Genomic DNA, 13,881 nt, shown 5'->3' with positions numbered 1-13,881 from the left:
TGAAGGTATATTCTATATTTTTCTCTCAGACGATGTTATTTTTACATACTTGGTATTTGTTATTTTGTGTCTCTCTTAATGGTGTTTGGCTTACACTAAGCAACATGAGGCTACATTAACTGGAAGTTATCATTAAAATATTTTCTTTTCCTGCAGGTTTTTATCTGTTGAAATAATAGTGACTGATATTTCAACTGCAAGATATTTCACAAAATTTCTAAAACCAATTGTAATTTTTCATATACTCAGCCTTATGTACAAATAAAATATGTTTCAATTACAAAGTTCTGCAATCAACCACTGCTAACATGTTTTTTCCTTGGCATTTAGTAAATTTACATTACTGAGACATTTAGCCATTTGAATTTGAGGTTGAGTAATGGGCTGTCATCAAAAGATAACTAGGGTTCAACTGAAGCAAAAGTCCATTCATAGAAAATCCAAACCTTCCTCTGATCTGAGGTTTTAACAGTGAGGGTCTACCCTTTTTTAACTAAATCAATATCTCCTGGCAGTTGGGACAAATTAACTCTTTACACTTTTAAATCATGTATCTGATAAAAGATTTCAAATATATAAAAGGAAAAAAGGTATCAATCAAATCCCACCTGTTTGGCTTGAGCCTCCAGCTCCATAAGCTCAGGAATCCAGCTTTGTACCTGCTAAGAAAATCAGTATTATCAATATTAGCATATCTTTGAAGCTTCTTACATACCTATTTAATCTGACATGGCTGATCTGGTGTTCAATATGGACGTTCATAAATTCTATTTTGCACACCCACAATGGAACTATTTAGGTGTTTTTGGTAACTAAAAACACTGTGTTGCTATCACTTTCCATTAAGGAAGAGTAGCAATAACAAGACTCTCAAGACAACAACTAAGGTATCAATACTGGATAACAAATTAGCACCGGTTTCATTTTGGACCAACCAGATGTGATATGAAGTCCTTCAGAGGAAACTCCATGTTGATATGACCAACAGTTCAGGAACAAAAGCAACAACAAGGTTTTCGAGATGGTCACTGTGATGGCCATTTTGTTTGTGTCCATGAATTCCCATTTTTATGTAGGACCATTCTGGGTGTGTCCAAGAATTCCCATTTTTATGTAGGACTAAGTCCAAGAATTCTCCTTTTTATGTAGTACCATTTTGTGTGTGTCCATCCATTTGTATTTAAGACTAAGTCCAAGAATTCCCATTTTTATGTTGGACTAAGCCCAAGAATTTTCATTTTTTTGTTGAACAAAGTCAATCTTGGGTATAAATTGTCTGTAAATTTCATGGCAATCCTTCAATTAGTTTAGGAGTAACAGACAGATGATGGACAACAGGTCATACTATTAGCTACTCTAGTCTATGACCATTAAAGCTAAAAAGTGCACACACAAATTACAAACATTAGACATTCTTCCTTGGTTCTAGTGATTCATTAATACAGGAGTAGTCCATAGAAATTGTTTGAACAAATGATACCCTACAAATTCTTAAAAAAAGCCTCAAAATAAGGCCTATTGTAAACATGTTACAATGTTTTGCACATTAACATAAGTTAAACTGAACAATCCTGAAAATAAGCCACTTAAAATGTCTGATGCTAATGATACATAAGTTAATGTGAAAACAACTTACATCTTCATAGGAGAAACACAGATACTGACAATTTTAGGTCAAAATTTTCCTGTCAAATCGTGTATCAATTAAGATAGAATTTATGTTCTATAAAAGCAGTTTTGAGAAGAATGTATTTTTAACAAGTCATTCATGTTTTTTTTAAATGTAGTGTTCAATGTTGATATAATTAAACTATTTTCCAATTATTTATCAATTTCTTTTACTAAAAATGCACCTAGCTAAAAATAACCATGATCCCAGAACTAAACCTTACAAAAATTATCAATGAACAGTACATGCCACTGCCTATTTTCAAGCTGTTAAGTAATTTTTTCTGTTAGTTTGACTGCATGTATTGTGTAGTCTAGCTTAAAGGATTGTAAGAAAATGTGTTGTGTAGTCTAGCTTACATGATTGTGAAAAGTTGTGTTGTGTGCTTTAACTTACAGGATTGTGAAAAGACGTGTTGTGTAGTCTTGCTCACAGAATTGTAAAACTATGCATTGTGTTGTTTTGCTTAAAGGATTGTAAAAATATGCTGTGTGTGTAGTCATGCTTAGAGGACTGTACAAATATACATTGTTTAATCTTACTTAGAGGATTGTATGCAATGTTAAGTATTGCTTACAGGATTGTAAAAATATGCTGAGTGTAGTCTTGCTTAGAGGATTGTAAAAATATGCATTGTGTAATCTTACTTAGAGGATTGTAAAAATATGCAATATGTAATCTTACTTAGAGGATTGTAAAACTTTGCATTGTGTAGTCTTACTTAGAGGTAACTGTAACAAGATGTGTTGTGTATTCTAGCTTACATGATTGTAAAAAGATGTGTAGTCCAGCTTACAGGATTGTAAAAAGATGTGTAGTCAAGTTTACAGGATTGTAAAAAGATGCGTAGTCAAGCTTACAGGATTGTAAAAAGATGTGTAGTCTAGCTTACAGGATTGTAAAAAGATGTGTAGTCAAGCTTACAGGATTGTAAAAAGTGATTTCATGATCCTTGAAGAAAGGGATTGCTTTATCTGCTCGCCATGTTGTTGGGTTGCATGACCCACCCAGAAAAACTGGAAGATAGAAATTAGAAGAAAATTACAAATCTTTACAAATACTATTTTATATTACATGTAAAAGTTATAAATACAATAAGATTGATCTCTTGAACCTTTTTGTACATTTTACAAATAATGTGTATTTATTCACCTATAGCCATAAAAAGAGCCTTGGTAACTCAGTGGTCATCATGTCAAACTCAAAACCAAAATGGTGCTGGTTCGAATCCTACCAACAGACCAGTATGGCTCAGCAACTGTAGTATGTCCATAGGCAAGGCACTTTCCTCCAACTGCCATGGCACTAAATAACCTACTTCTGTTGCTGTACCATGAAGCACCAAACCAAATCACCTACATAAGCACAATTAAACGATTCAATCAACAGGCCTCCACTGGAAATGTTTATTCATTACTGATTTACAGCAGTAGTAATACAGTATTATTTTAAAACATCTCCATCTTCCATTATCTGTGTTTGCCATATTATCAGAATATGAATTAAAAGTCTTATAGGACTTTGTCTTGACAGAATCATTCCTGAAGATTGCACCTACATACAGGATACAGACTATAATAAAGGAAATTCCCAACAAACAGGATACAGACTATATTAAAGGAAATTCCCAACAAACAGGATACATACTATATTAAAGGAAATTCCCAACAAACAGGATACTGACTATAATAACAGAAATTCCCAACATACAGGATACAGACTATAATAAAGGAAATTCCCAACAAACAGGATACTGACTATAATAACAGAAATTCCCAACAAACAGGTTACAGACTATATTAAAGGAATTCCGAACATACAGGATACTGACTATAATAAAGGAAATTCCGAACATATAGGATACAGACTATAATAAAGGAAATTCCCAACAAACATGATACAGACTATAATAACAGAAATTCCCAACAAACAGGATACAGACTATAATAACAGAAATTCCCAACAAACAGGATACAGACTATAATAACAGAAATTCCCAACAAACAGGATACAGACTATATTAAAGGAAATTCCCAACATACAGGATACAGACTATAATAAAGGAAATTCTGAACATACAGGATACAGACTATAATAACAGAAATTCCCAACAAACAGGATACAGACTATATTAAAGGAAATTCCCAACATACAGGATACAGACTATAATAAAGGAAATTCCCAACAAACAGGATACTGACTATAATAAAGGAAATTCCCAACAAACAGGATACAGATGATAATAAAGGAAATTCCCAACAAACAGGATACAGACTATAATAATGGAAATTCCCAGCATACAGGATACTGACCACTAATAAGGGAAACTGCCAACAAACAGTATAATGACCACTACTAAAGGAAACTGCTGACATAGAGGATACTGACTCCTAATAAGGGAAACCGCCAACAATCACTACAATGACCACTAATAAGGGAAACTGCCAAACAGTATAATTACTACTACTAAAGGCAACAAACAGTACAATGACCACTACTAAAGGAAACTGCTGACATACAGGATATTGACTCCTAATAAGGGAAACTGCCAACAAACAGTACAATGACCAATAACAAAGGAAACTGCCAAAAAACAGTACATTGACCACTATTAATGGAAATTCCCAGCATACAGGATACTGACCACTAATAAGGGAAACTGCCAACAAACAGTACAATGACGACTACTAAAGGAAACTGCCAACAAACAGTACATTGATCACTATTAATGGAAACCCCCAACATACAGGATACTGACCACTAATTTGGGAACATGCCAACTTAAAGAACATTGACAATAAGGGGAATAACCAACATATAGGGTATTAAGTTAATACTATTAAATATTGCCAACAAACAATGTATTAATCACTGATAAGGAAAACTGCCAACAAACAGCATAATTATCACTGATAAGGGAAACTGGCAACAAACTGCATATTAATCACTGATAAGGAAAACTGCCAACAAACAGTGTATCACTGACAAGGAAAACTGCCAACAAACAGTGTAAGTATCACTGATAAGGAAAACTGCTAACAAACAGCGTATTAATCACTGATAAGGAAAACTGCCAATAAACAGTGTATTAATCACTGATAAGGAAAACTGCCAACAAACAGCATATTAATTACTGATAAGGAAAACTGCCAAAAAAACAGCGTATTAATCACTGATAAGGAAACCTGCAAACAGTATGTTAATCGATGACAAGGAAAACTGCCAAAAGTGTATTAATCACTGATAAGGAAAACTGCCAACAAAGAGTGTAAGTGTCACTGATAAGGAAAACTGCCAACAAACAGTGTATTAATCGCTGATAAGGAAAACTGCCAACAAACAGTATATTAATTACTGATAAGGAAGCCTGCCAACAAACAGCTTATTAATCACTGATAAGGAAAACTGCAAACAAACAGTGTATTGATCACTGACAAGGAAAACTGCTAACAAACAGTGTATTAATCACTGATAAGGAAAACTGCCAACAAACAGCGCATCAATCACTGATAACGAAAACTGCATACAAACAGGGTATCAGTCACTGATAAGGAGGCCTGTGTACAAACAGCGTATTAATCACTGATAAGGAAAACTGCCAACAGTGTATTAATCACTGACAAGGAAAACTGCCAACAAACAATGTATTAGTCACTGCTAAGGAAAACTGCGTACAAACAGCGTAATAATCACTGACAAGAAAAGCTGCCAACAAACAGCGTATTAATCACTGCTAAGGAAAACTGCGTACAAACAGCGTATTAATCACTGATAAGGAAAACTGCCAACAGTGTATTAATCACTGATAAGGAAAACTGCCAACAAACACTGTAATAATCACTGATAAAGAAAACTGCCAACAAACAGCGTATTAGTCACTGATAAGGAAAACTGCCAACAGTGTATTAATCACTGACAAGGAAAACTGCCAAAAGTGCATTAATCACTGATATGGAAAACTGCCAACAAACTGCGTATTAATCACTGATAAGGAAAACTGCAAACAAACAGTGTATTAATCACTGACAAGGAAAACTGCCAACATACAACACATTAATCACTGATAAGAAAAAATGCCAATTGTATTAATCACTGACAAGGAAAACTGCCAACAAACAGTGTATCAATCACTGATAAGGAAAACTGCATACAAACAGCGTATTAGTCACTGATAAGGAAAACTGCCAACAGTGTATTAATCACTGACAAGGAAAACTGCCAACAAACAATGTATTAATCACCGATAAGGAAACCTGCCGACAAACAGCGTACTAATCACTGATAAGGAAAACTGCCAACAGTGTATTAATCACTGACAAGGAAAAGTGCCAGCAAACAGTATATTAATCACTGATAAGGAAAACTGCCAACAGTGTATTAATCACTGATAAGGAAAAGTGCCAACAAACAGTATATTAATCACTGATAAGGAAAACTGCCAACAATGTATTAATCACTGATATGGAAAACTGCGTACAAACAGTGTGTCAATCACTGATAAGGAAAACTGCATACAAACAGCATATTAATGACTGATAAGGAAAACTGCCAACAAACAGCGTATCAATCACTGATAAGGAAAACTGCCAACAAAGTGTATTAATCACTGATAAGGAAAACTGCCAACAATCAGCGTATCAATCACTGATAAGGAAAACTGTGTACAATCAGCGTATCAATCACTGATAAGGAAAACTGTGTACAAACAGCGTATCAATCACTGATAAGGAAAACTGCATACAAACAGCGTATTAATTACTGATAAGGAGAACTGCATACAAACAGAGTATTAATCACTGATAGGGAAAACTGCCAACAAACAGCGTATTAATCACTGATAAGGAAAACTGCATACAAATAGCGTATCAATCACTGATAAAGAAAACTGCCAACAAACAGTGTATTAATCACTGATAAGGAAAACTGCCAACAAACAGTTGTTGTTGTTGTTGTGGGGTTTAATGCCATTTTTCAGCACACGATAGGCTATACATGGCAGCCAGTATTAATGGTGGAGGAAGAACCCTGGAAAACCCTGGAAAGAACCACCAACCCACAAGAAGCTACCAGCAAGCTTTCTCACATACCCACACTGGCTGAATCTGAGACTCAAACCGGCGCAGACAGAGGTGAGATGGCAGTGATCCATAACGGAGAGCGCTTTAGACCACTCGGGGCCCCCCAACAAACAGTACAATGACCACTAATAAAGGAAACTGCTGACATACAGGATATTGACAACTAATAAGGGGAACAACCAACATACAGGGTATTAAGTTAATGCTATTAAATACTTCCAACAAACAGTGTATTAATCACTGATAAGGAAAACTGCTGCCAAACAGTGTATTAATCACTGATAAGGAAAATTGCTGACAAACAGCGTAATTTTCACTGATAAGGAAATCTGCTAACAAACAGTGTATTAATCACTGATAAGGAAAACTGCCAACAAACAGCATATTACTCACTAATAAGGAAATCTGCCAAAATAGTATCATTACTACGGGGCCTTTGGATTTTGGTAGCTAATATACTTTAACACCTTCTATATCCCATGATTTTACTACTTCTACCTCAACTGTTAAATCCATGTGCATACAATATGGGGCAGTATAATATAATTCTAACTCTTGCATAAAAGATGCAAAATCAGCAGGCATGAAAGTATGTATTTTTTTTAATTAACTTTTAGGAAATATAATTTCTACAACAATGGCATGTCAAAACACTGTCAGTTCTGTCTTTGCATATACAGTGTCTTTTTGTTGTAACCATTTACATTTCTAAACTGATACTCTTCACAAACACACTAGATAATATTCACTCGCATGTATGTCTGTGTGTGTATATATGTCTATATATCTATAAGCATATCTATCTATATATATCTATATACACACAAACACAAATGGAGACTAAGATACATATACCAGTCATAGAGGCTGGAGTGAGTGCTAGAATAAGTAATGAAAGTAATCAACCATTACCTGCACTCAATAACAAGTAATCAACCATTACCTGTACTCAATAACAAGTAATCAACCATTACCTGTACTCAATAACAAATAATCAACCATTACCTGTACTCAATAACAAGTAATCAACCATTACCTGCACTCAATAACAAATAATCAACCATTACCTGTACTCAATAATAAAGAATGTAATTTTCATTGGATGCTGTTCTCTAATGTTACTTAACATACACATGTATAAACATGTAACATAGTAGAAAGTGAGAATTTCAATTACTATAGGCTAATCCCTTTACCAAAGCAAGGACTGAAATATGCATCAATGCATATATATATATATATATATATATATATATATATATATATATATATATATATATATATATATATATATATGAGAGCACAGTATCAATGGTTAACATTTGAGATAAATATTAATTAACAGAACTTCAATTATAGATTTTGCCCAAGAGGGTAAATATTATCTCAATTTATGTTTAAAAGTGTTTCTAAAAATGTCAAATTTTTGGGATGAGATAAACAATATTTCTCTTTTCTTCATGAGATATAGGAGTATGGAGCTTAATAAGAAATATTCATAATGCTACACCATTATATGCTAATAAAAAGAAATTAAAGTGATTAGCAAAATACTAGGTCTTAACACTGAAAGCAGGCCTCCTGGAAAGCGTTTAAGAATTAGTTATAAAGGTTTATTTTTTCCCAAATGGATCTAGGGTGATGCATAACAGTGACAATCTGACTATCACTCCTTTAACATACATTATGGGCATAGTGTACTGTTATAGATTATTACTCCTTCACTTACATTATGGGCATAGTGTACTGTTATAGATTATTACTCCTTCACTTACATTATGGGCATAGTGTACTGTTATAGATTATTACTCCGACAGTTTACATTATGGGCATGGTGTACTGTTATAGATTATTATTCTTCACTTACATTATGGGCATAGTGTACTGTTATAGATTATTACTCATTCACTTACATTATGGGCATAGTGTACTGTTATAGATTATTACTCTTCACTTACATTATGGGCATAGTGTACTGTTATAGATTATTACTCCTACAGTTTACATTATGGACATAGTGTACTGTTATAGATTATTACTCCTACAGTTTACATTATGGACATAGTGTATCCATCTTAACAATGTGAAAACTAATTAAAATTAACTAATTAACCCACCTAAATTATGATTATGCTGAGTGTACTGGGAAAAATTATGTCAGGGTCTCAAAAATCAAGTGACATTCCAGTTGTGTATAAACTGAAAATATAGACATGATAATTTGTCCATAAGGTAATATGTTTGTCAGTGCTTGTGGCTTCAGCTTTGTGAGAAGTCCTCAGCAATAAGTGAGGAATGTTGATGAAAACATCATCTGAATTCACACTACAAAACATTAAAACTAACTGACTGTACACCACACACAATATCATTCTATTAAACATGCACCAACTATAATTAATTACTGCCCATACCAAATTCTGAAAATGCAAATTTAGCTGTGCTAAAGCAAGGCTGAGAAAGCTCTTTGTTTTCTGGGATGAATAATAGGTCTTGTTTTCTGAGATGAATAATAGGTCTTGTTTTATTTAAGGTGAATAATAGGTCTTGTTTTATTTAAGACAGTGTTAGCACATTTTTTTAATTCAAGCATGAAAGTAATACTACACATTAATTACTTTCTCTGTAAAGTATAATGACATGAAGTGTCTTCCAAAAGAATTCTGAGTTCAACAAATAAATTGATTTGAAAGAATCTTAAGAAAATGTCACATAATGGAAAAATATTGTGAGAGAATACCAGAGAAATTACCATTTATTCATATCCCCTTGTCAGCTATGGCCCTGGGTAGGATACACATGCTTTAAGGTTAAAATCAATTTTAGTAACTTATTTATTGGGTTCACCAAAAAATAATAACTGGTTAATATTTTGTAGCACTGTCACTAACTACTGTATCTGTCCAATAAAATAATACCAATTACAGTTAAAAACAGTCTATCCAGTATTTTCCGAAAGGAGATGGCAACACTTCCCGATTAATCATGATCATATCCATTCACACTATTTCCTGATTAATTATGATCATTTCCATTCACGCTATTTCCTGATTAATTATGATCATTTCCATTCAGACTATTTCCTGATTAATAATGATCATTTCCATTTACACTATTTCCTGATTAATTATGATCATTTCCATTCACACTATTTCCTGATTAATTATGATCATTTCCATTCACACTATTTCCTGATTAATTATGATCATTTCCATTCAGTTTCCTGATTAATTATGATCATTTCCATTCACACTATTTCCTGATTAATAATGATCATTTCCATTTCCACTGTTTCCTGATTAATAATGATCATCTCCATTTCCACTGTTTCCTGATTAATAATGATCATTTCTGTTTACACTGTTTCCTGATTAATTATGATCATTTCCATTTACACTGTTTCCTGATTAATAATGATCATTTCCATTTACACTGTTTCCAGATTAATAATGATCATTTCCATTTACAGTTTCCTGATTAATAATGATCATTTCCATTTACACTATTTCCTGATTAATAATAATCATTTTCCATTCACACTGTTTCCTGATTAATAATGATCATTTCCATTTACACTGTTTCCTGATTAATCATGATCATGTCCATTTCCACTGTTTCCTGATTAACCATGATCATTTCCATTTATAGTGCTTCTTGATTAATCAAGATCATTTCTATTTACAGTTTCCTGATTAATCATGATCATTTCCATTTACACTGTTTCCAGATAAATTATGATCATTTACATTTACACTGTTTCCTGATTAATAATGATCATTTCCATTCACACTATTTCCTGATTAATTATGATCATTTCCATTTACACTATTTCCTGATTAATAATGATCATTTCCATTTACAATGTTTCCTGATTAATCATGATCATTTCCATTTACAGTTTCCTGATTAATAAAGATCATTTCCATTTACACTGTTTCCTGATTAATAATGATCATTTCCATCTACACTGTTTCCTGATTAATCATGATCATTTCCATTTACACTGTTTCCTGATTATGATCATTTCCATTTACAGTTTCCGATTAATCATGATCATTTCCATTTACAATGTTTCTTGATTAATCATGATCATCTCCATTTCCACTGTTTCCTGATTAACCATGATAATTTCCATTTACAGTGCTTCTTGATTAATCAAGATCATTTCCATTTACAGTGCTTCTTGATTAATCAAGATCATTTCCATTTACAGTTTCCTGAGTATCCATTATCATTTCCATTTACACAGTTTCCTGATTAATCATGATCATCTCCATTTCCACTGTTTCCTGATTAACCATGATCATTTCCATTTACAGTGCTTCTTGATTAATCATAATTATTTCCATTATCACTGTTTCTGGATTAATCATGATCATTTCCATTTACAGTGCTTCCTGATTAAACACGATCATTTTCATTTACACTGTTTCCTGATTAATTATCATTTCCATTTACAGTACCTCCTAATTACAAAGCTTTCATTATGATATGGTCACAGATACAATTTAGGTATAATCATGGATCCCCTGTCATTTTAAATATAGACAGCCCAGGGTGATCAATCCTTTTCATTCTGCATTGAACTTTGGCATACATCAACCCTTGGCACATGTGGCTAGCCAATGGTCACTGCCCTACTTTATTCTGCATTGAGTGTAAACATATTTGGCTAGACAATGGTCATCCTCCTGATATGCTCCTCTAAAAGGATGCAGTCTCTTTTATAAAGCCACTGTACAAATCATCGAAATAGTTTATTCAAATTAGTCTCTTGCCATCATGAGACCACCATGTTCATAAGGCCACTTTTTTTACTATAGATGAAGCTACCTTCTATAAGGGCAATGACTGTCAGAACATGAATTATAATCTTTTTGCTTAAATATGGCAATATTGTGATAACATCTGTCGATCTACTCAACCATATGTCTGTCTGTCTGTGTGTCCATAACCATCTCTCCTCCTAATTTATTTGGTACACGAACAACCTATGTGGTAGCTATCTGTAAGAGCTGTATTGCTTTGGTCCATTTTTCATGGGTTCATTAGAGGGAGTTAAGGTCAAACATACAAAAATTACAATTATAGTGACATTTTTGTATATTTCTTGACCAAAACTGTAAATATATCATCACAACAGAAGGACACATATTTGAGTTAAAACTCCTGGTTCACAGCTTGGAAACAAAAAGTATGTGTGTGGGGTGGGGAGATTAAATGTAATAAAAAGTATGGAATCATCATCATTGGAGAGAACATGTAATAAAAGGTGTAGAGGCTGGTAATGGTTGGAGAGAATATGTAATAAAAGGTGTAGAGGCTGGTAATGGTTGGAGAGAATATGTAATGAAAAGCACAGGGATTTGAATTTTAGTTCCAGTGAAGTAATGTTGGATTTTTTGTTTGTATTCATCATGCAATGAACAGGATTGAACTTGGCAGTAATAACAATATATCATTAAACAAGTACACTGCTACCAAGATCTACTCATCAAAAACATCAAATGAAAAATCCTGGTGAAATGAAAGAAAACCTTGATGTGAAAAGTAACCATGCCAGTATATAAGCTGATGCAAAGCTAAGCTACTGACCAAGCAATGGAAAACTGTACCACAATTTGAGTCACAATATTGTGTATGCTCATGTACAAGTCCAACTGCACACAAACAGACCCTGAATTACCAGTGCATTATACAATGGCAGATCATGGTTTATGCTGATTGTTGTACTGATTACTCCTAACAAACTGCATTGAGCCAGATCTGGCAGTGCAATATGTGATGGTAGCTGTAGGCCTATGCAGTTGATCTGACTTAATTATGGTACCTATTCAAAAGTGCCATTTATCATACACAAATATATTTAAATTAAAATCTAGATGGTTGTTTTGAAGAGAAATATTAAAAGCTTTTCAGCAGAAATGCAGGTTAAAGTTAAAATTTATGAAGTGCTACATGAAGCGTGAATATATATTCCATCCAAATATAGTTACAAGACACCATGGTAGGATATATTAATGGTTGATACTGCAAAGCAGTCGGTTTGCTTACAAAGGGAAGGTTGCATATGCTACACATTGTGTGATTGGTCAAGCCAGTAGACTTTAGTGCTTCTTAACCACATGAATCAATCAGGATGTGATAAAACCTAATGACCTTGTAAAGAATGGTGTTGTAGGCCGATTGTCTCCCCTAAACAGTCAATCAACACTGACAATAATGAATCAGGTATCAAGCTTCACTGTCAATCACTTTCAGGTAGTAACACAGGTCAACCAGCCAATCACTTTCAGGTAGTAACACAGGTCAACCAGCCATTCACTCTCAGGCAGTAATACAGGTCAACCAGCCAATCACTCTCAGGCAGTAACACAGGTCAACCAGCCAATCACTTCCAGGCAGTAATACAGGTCAACCAGCCAATCACTTTCAGGTAGTAACACAGGTCAACCAGCCAATCACTTTCAGGTAGTAACACAGGTCAACTAGCCAATCACTTTCTGGCAGTAACACAGGTCAACCAGCCAATCAGATCCTGATCAGAAGCAATTTTCTTTATGACAGCTAAGTTTGGAGTAACCATCACTGACATTTTCCCCTTTGTAGTGGAATCTGCCTTTAACTGCTGATGCCAATGAACTCTCTTGTGAATAAGGAGCCAGTTCAATCTGATCTTCACAAATGAAATAATTGGTAAGTTGTTGCATTATTTACTGAATGGGACACAGAATGAAATACTGTTACTGGTCATTTTGAACAATTAAAAGCATTATCATGTTAGAATATGCAATTACTCCACTACATAAGAGTGAGACATGATTATGACTATCAAACTTAGTTTCTCAATATTAATGGAAAAAATAATATGAAGATCTACTAATTCAAAAATTAATAAATGTTTTAGACTGCTATAAGTGTGGTTTATTAAGGTTTAATGCACTTTTACAAAACAACTACAGCAATATCAGGGGTTGAAAATTTTGTTCTTGACCTCTGGATCCAAATATTTATCTAAAGTCACCAGGCCTATGACATCTTGGGCTATATATTATTCTTACTTCAACCCAAGCTTACAATACAGTAGATACAATTCTTTGCATTGCTTGGTATAAGGTATAATGGTAAATATAT

At 33.6% G+C, this 13,881-nt stretch overlaps 1 protein-coding gene across 4 annotated transcripts in view; it reads right to left on the bottom strand.

Moving 5' to 3' along the window:
- Window positions 1–13,881, bottom strand: part of LOC149779890 (uncharacterized) — an 83,498-nt gene that overhangs the window by 43,638 nt on the left and 25,979 nt on the right. For 2 of the 4 annotated variants that reach the window (XM_089936575.1, XM_089936577.1), the window contains 2 exons: window positions 2,594–2,685; window positions 609–662 (listed from right to left, as the gene is read on the bottom strand). In XM_089936575.1, the coding sequence (XP_089792701.1) occupies window positions 609–662; window positions 2,594–2,685 (146 nt within the window). The remainder of the gene's footprint in view (window positions 1–608; window positions 663–2,593; window positions 2,686–13,881) is intronic. The other 2 variants (XM_089936576.1, XM_089936578.1) reach the window with 1 other exon arrangement.

Source organism: Sinohyriopsis cumingii, chromosome 16 (genome assembly GCF_028554795.1).
Source record: "Sinohyriopsis cumingii isolate HCF-2022 chromosome 16, ASM2855479v2, whole genome shotgun sequence".
In the NCBI taxonomy this organism is placed as follows: Eukaryota; Metazoa; Mollusca; class Bivalvia; order Unionida; family Unionidae; genus Sinohyriopsis; species Sinohyriopsis cumingii.
The sequence above is the reverse complement of the archived record's forward strand: the minus strand, read 5'-3'. Positions and strand labels throughout refer to the sequence as shown.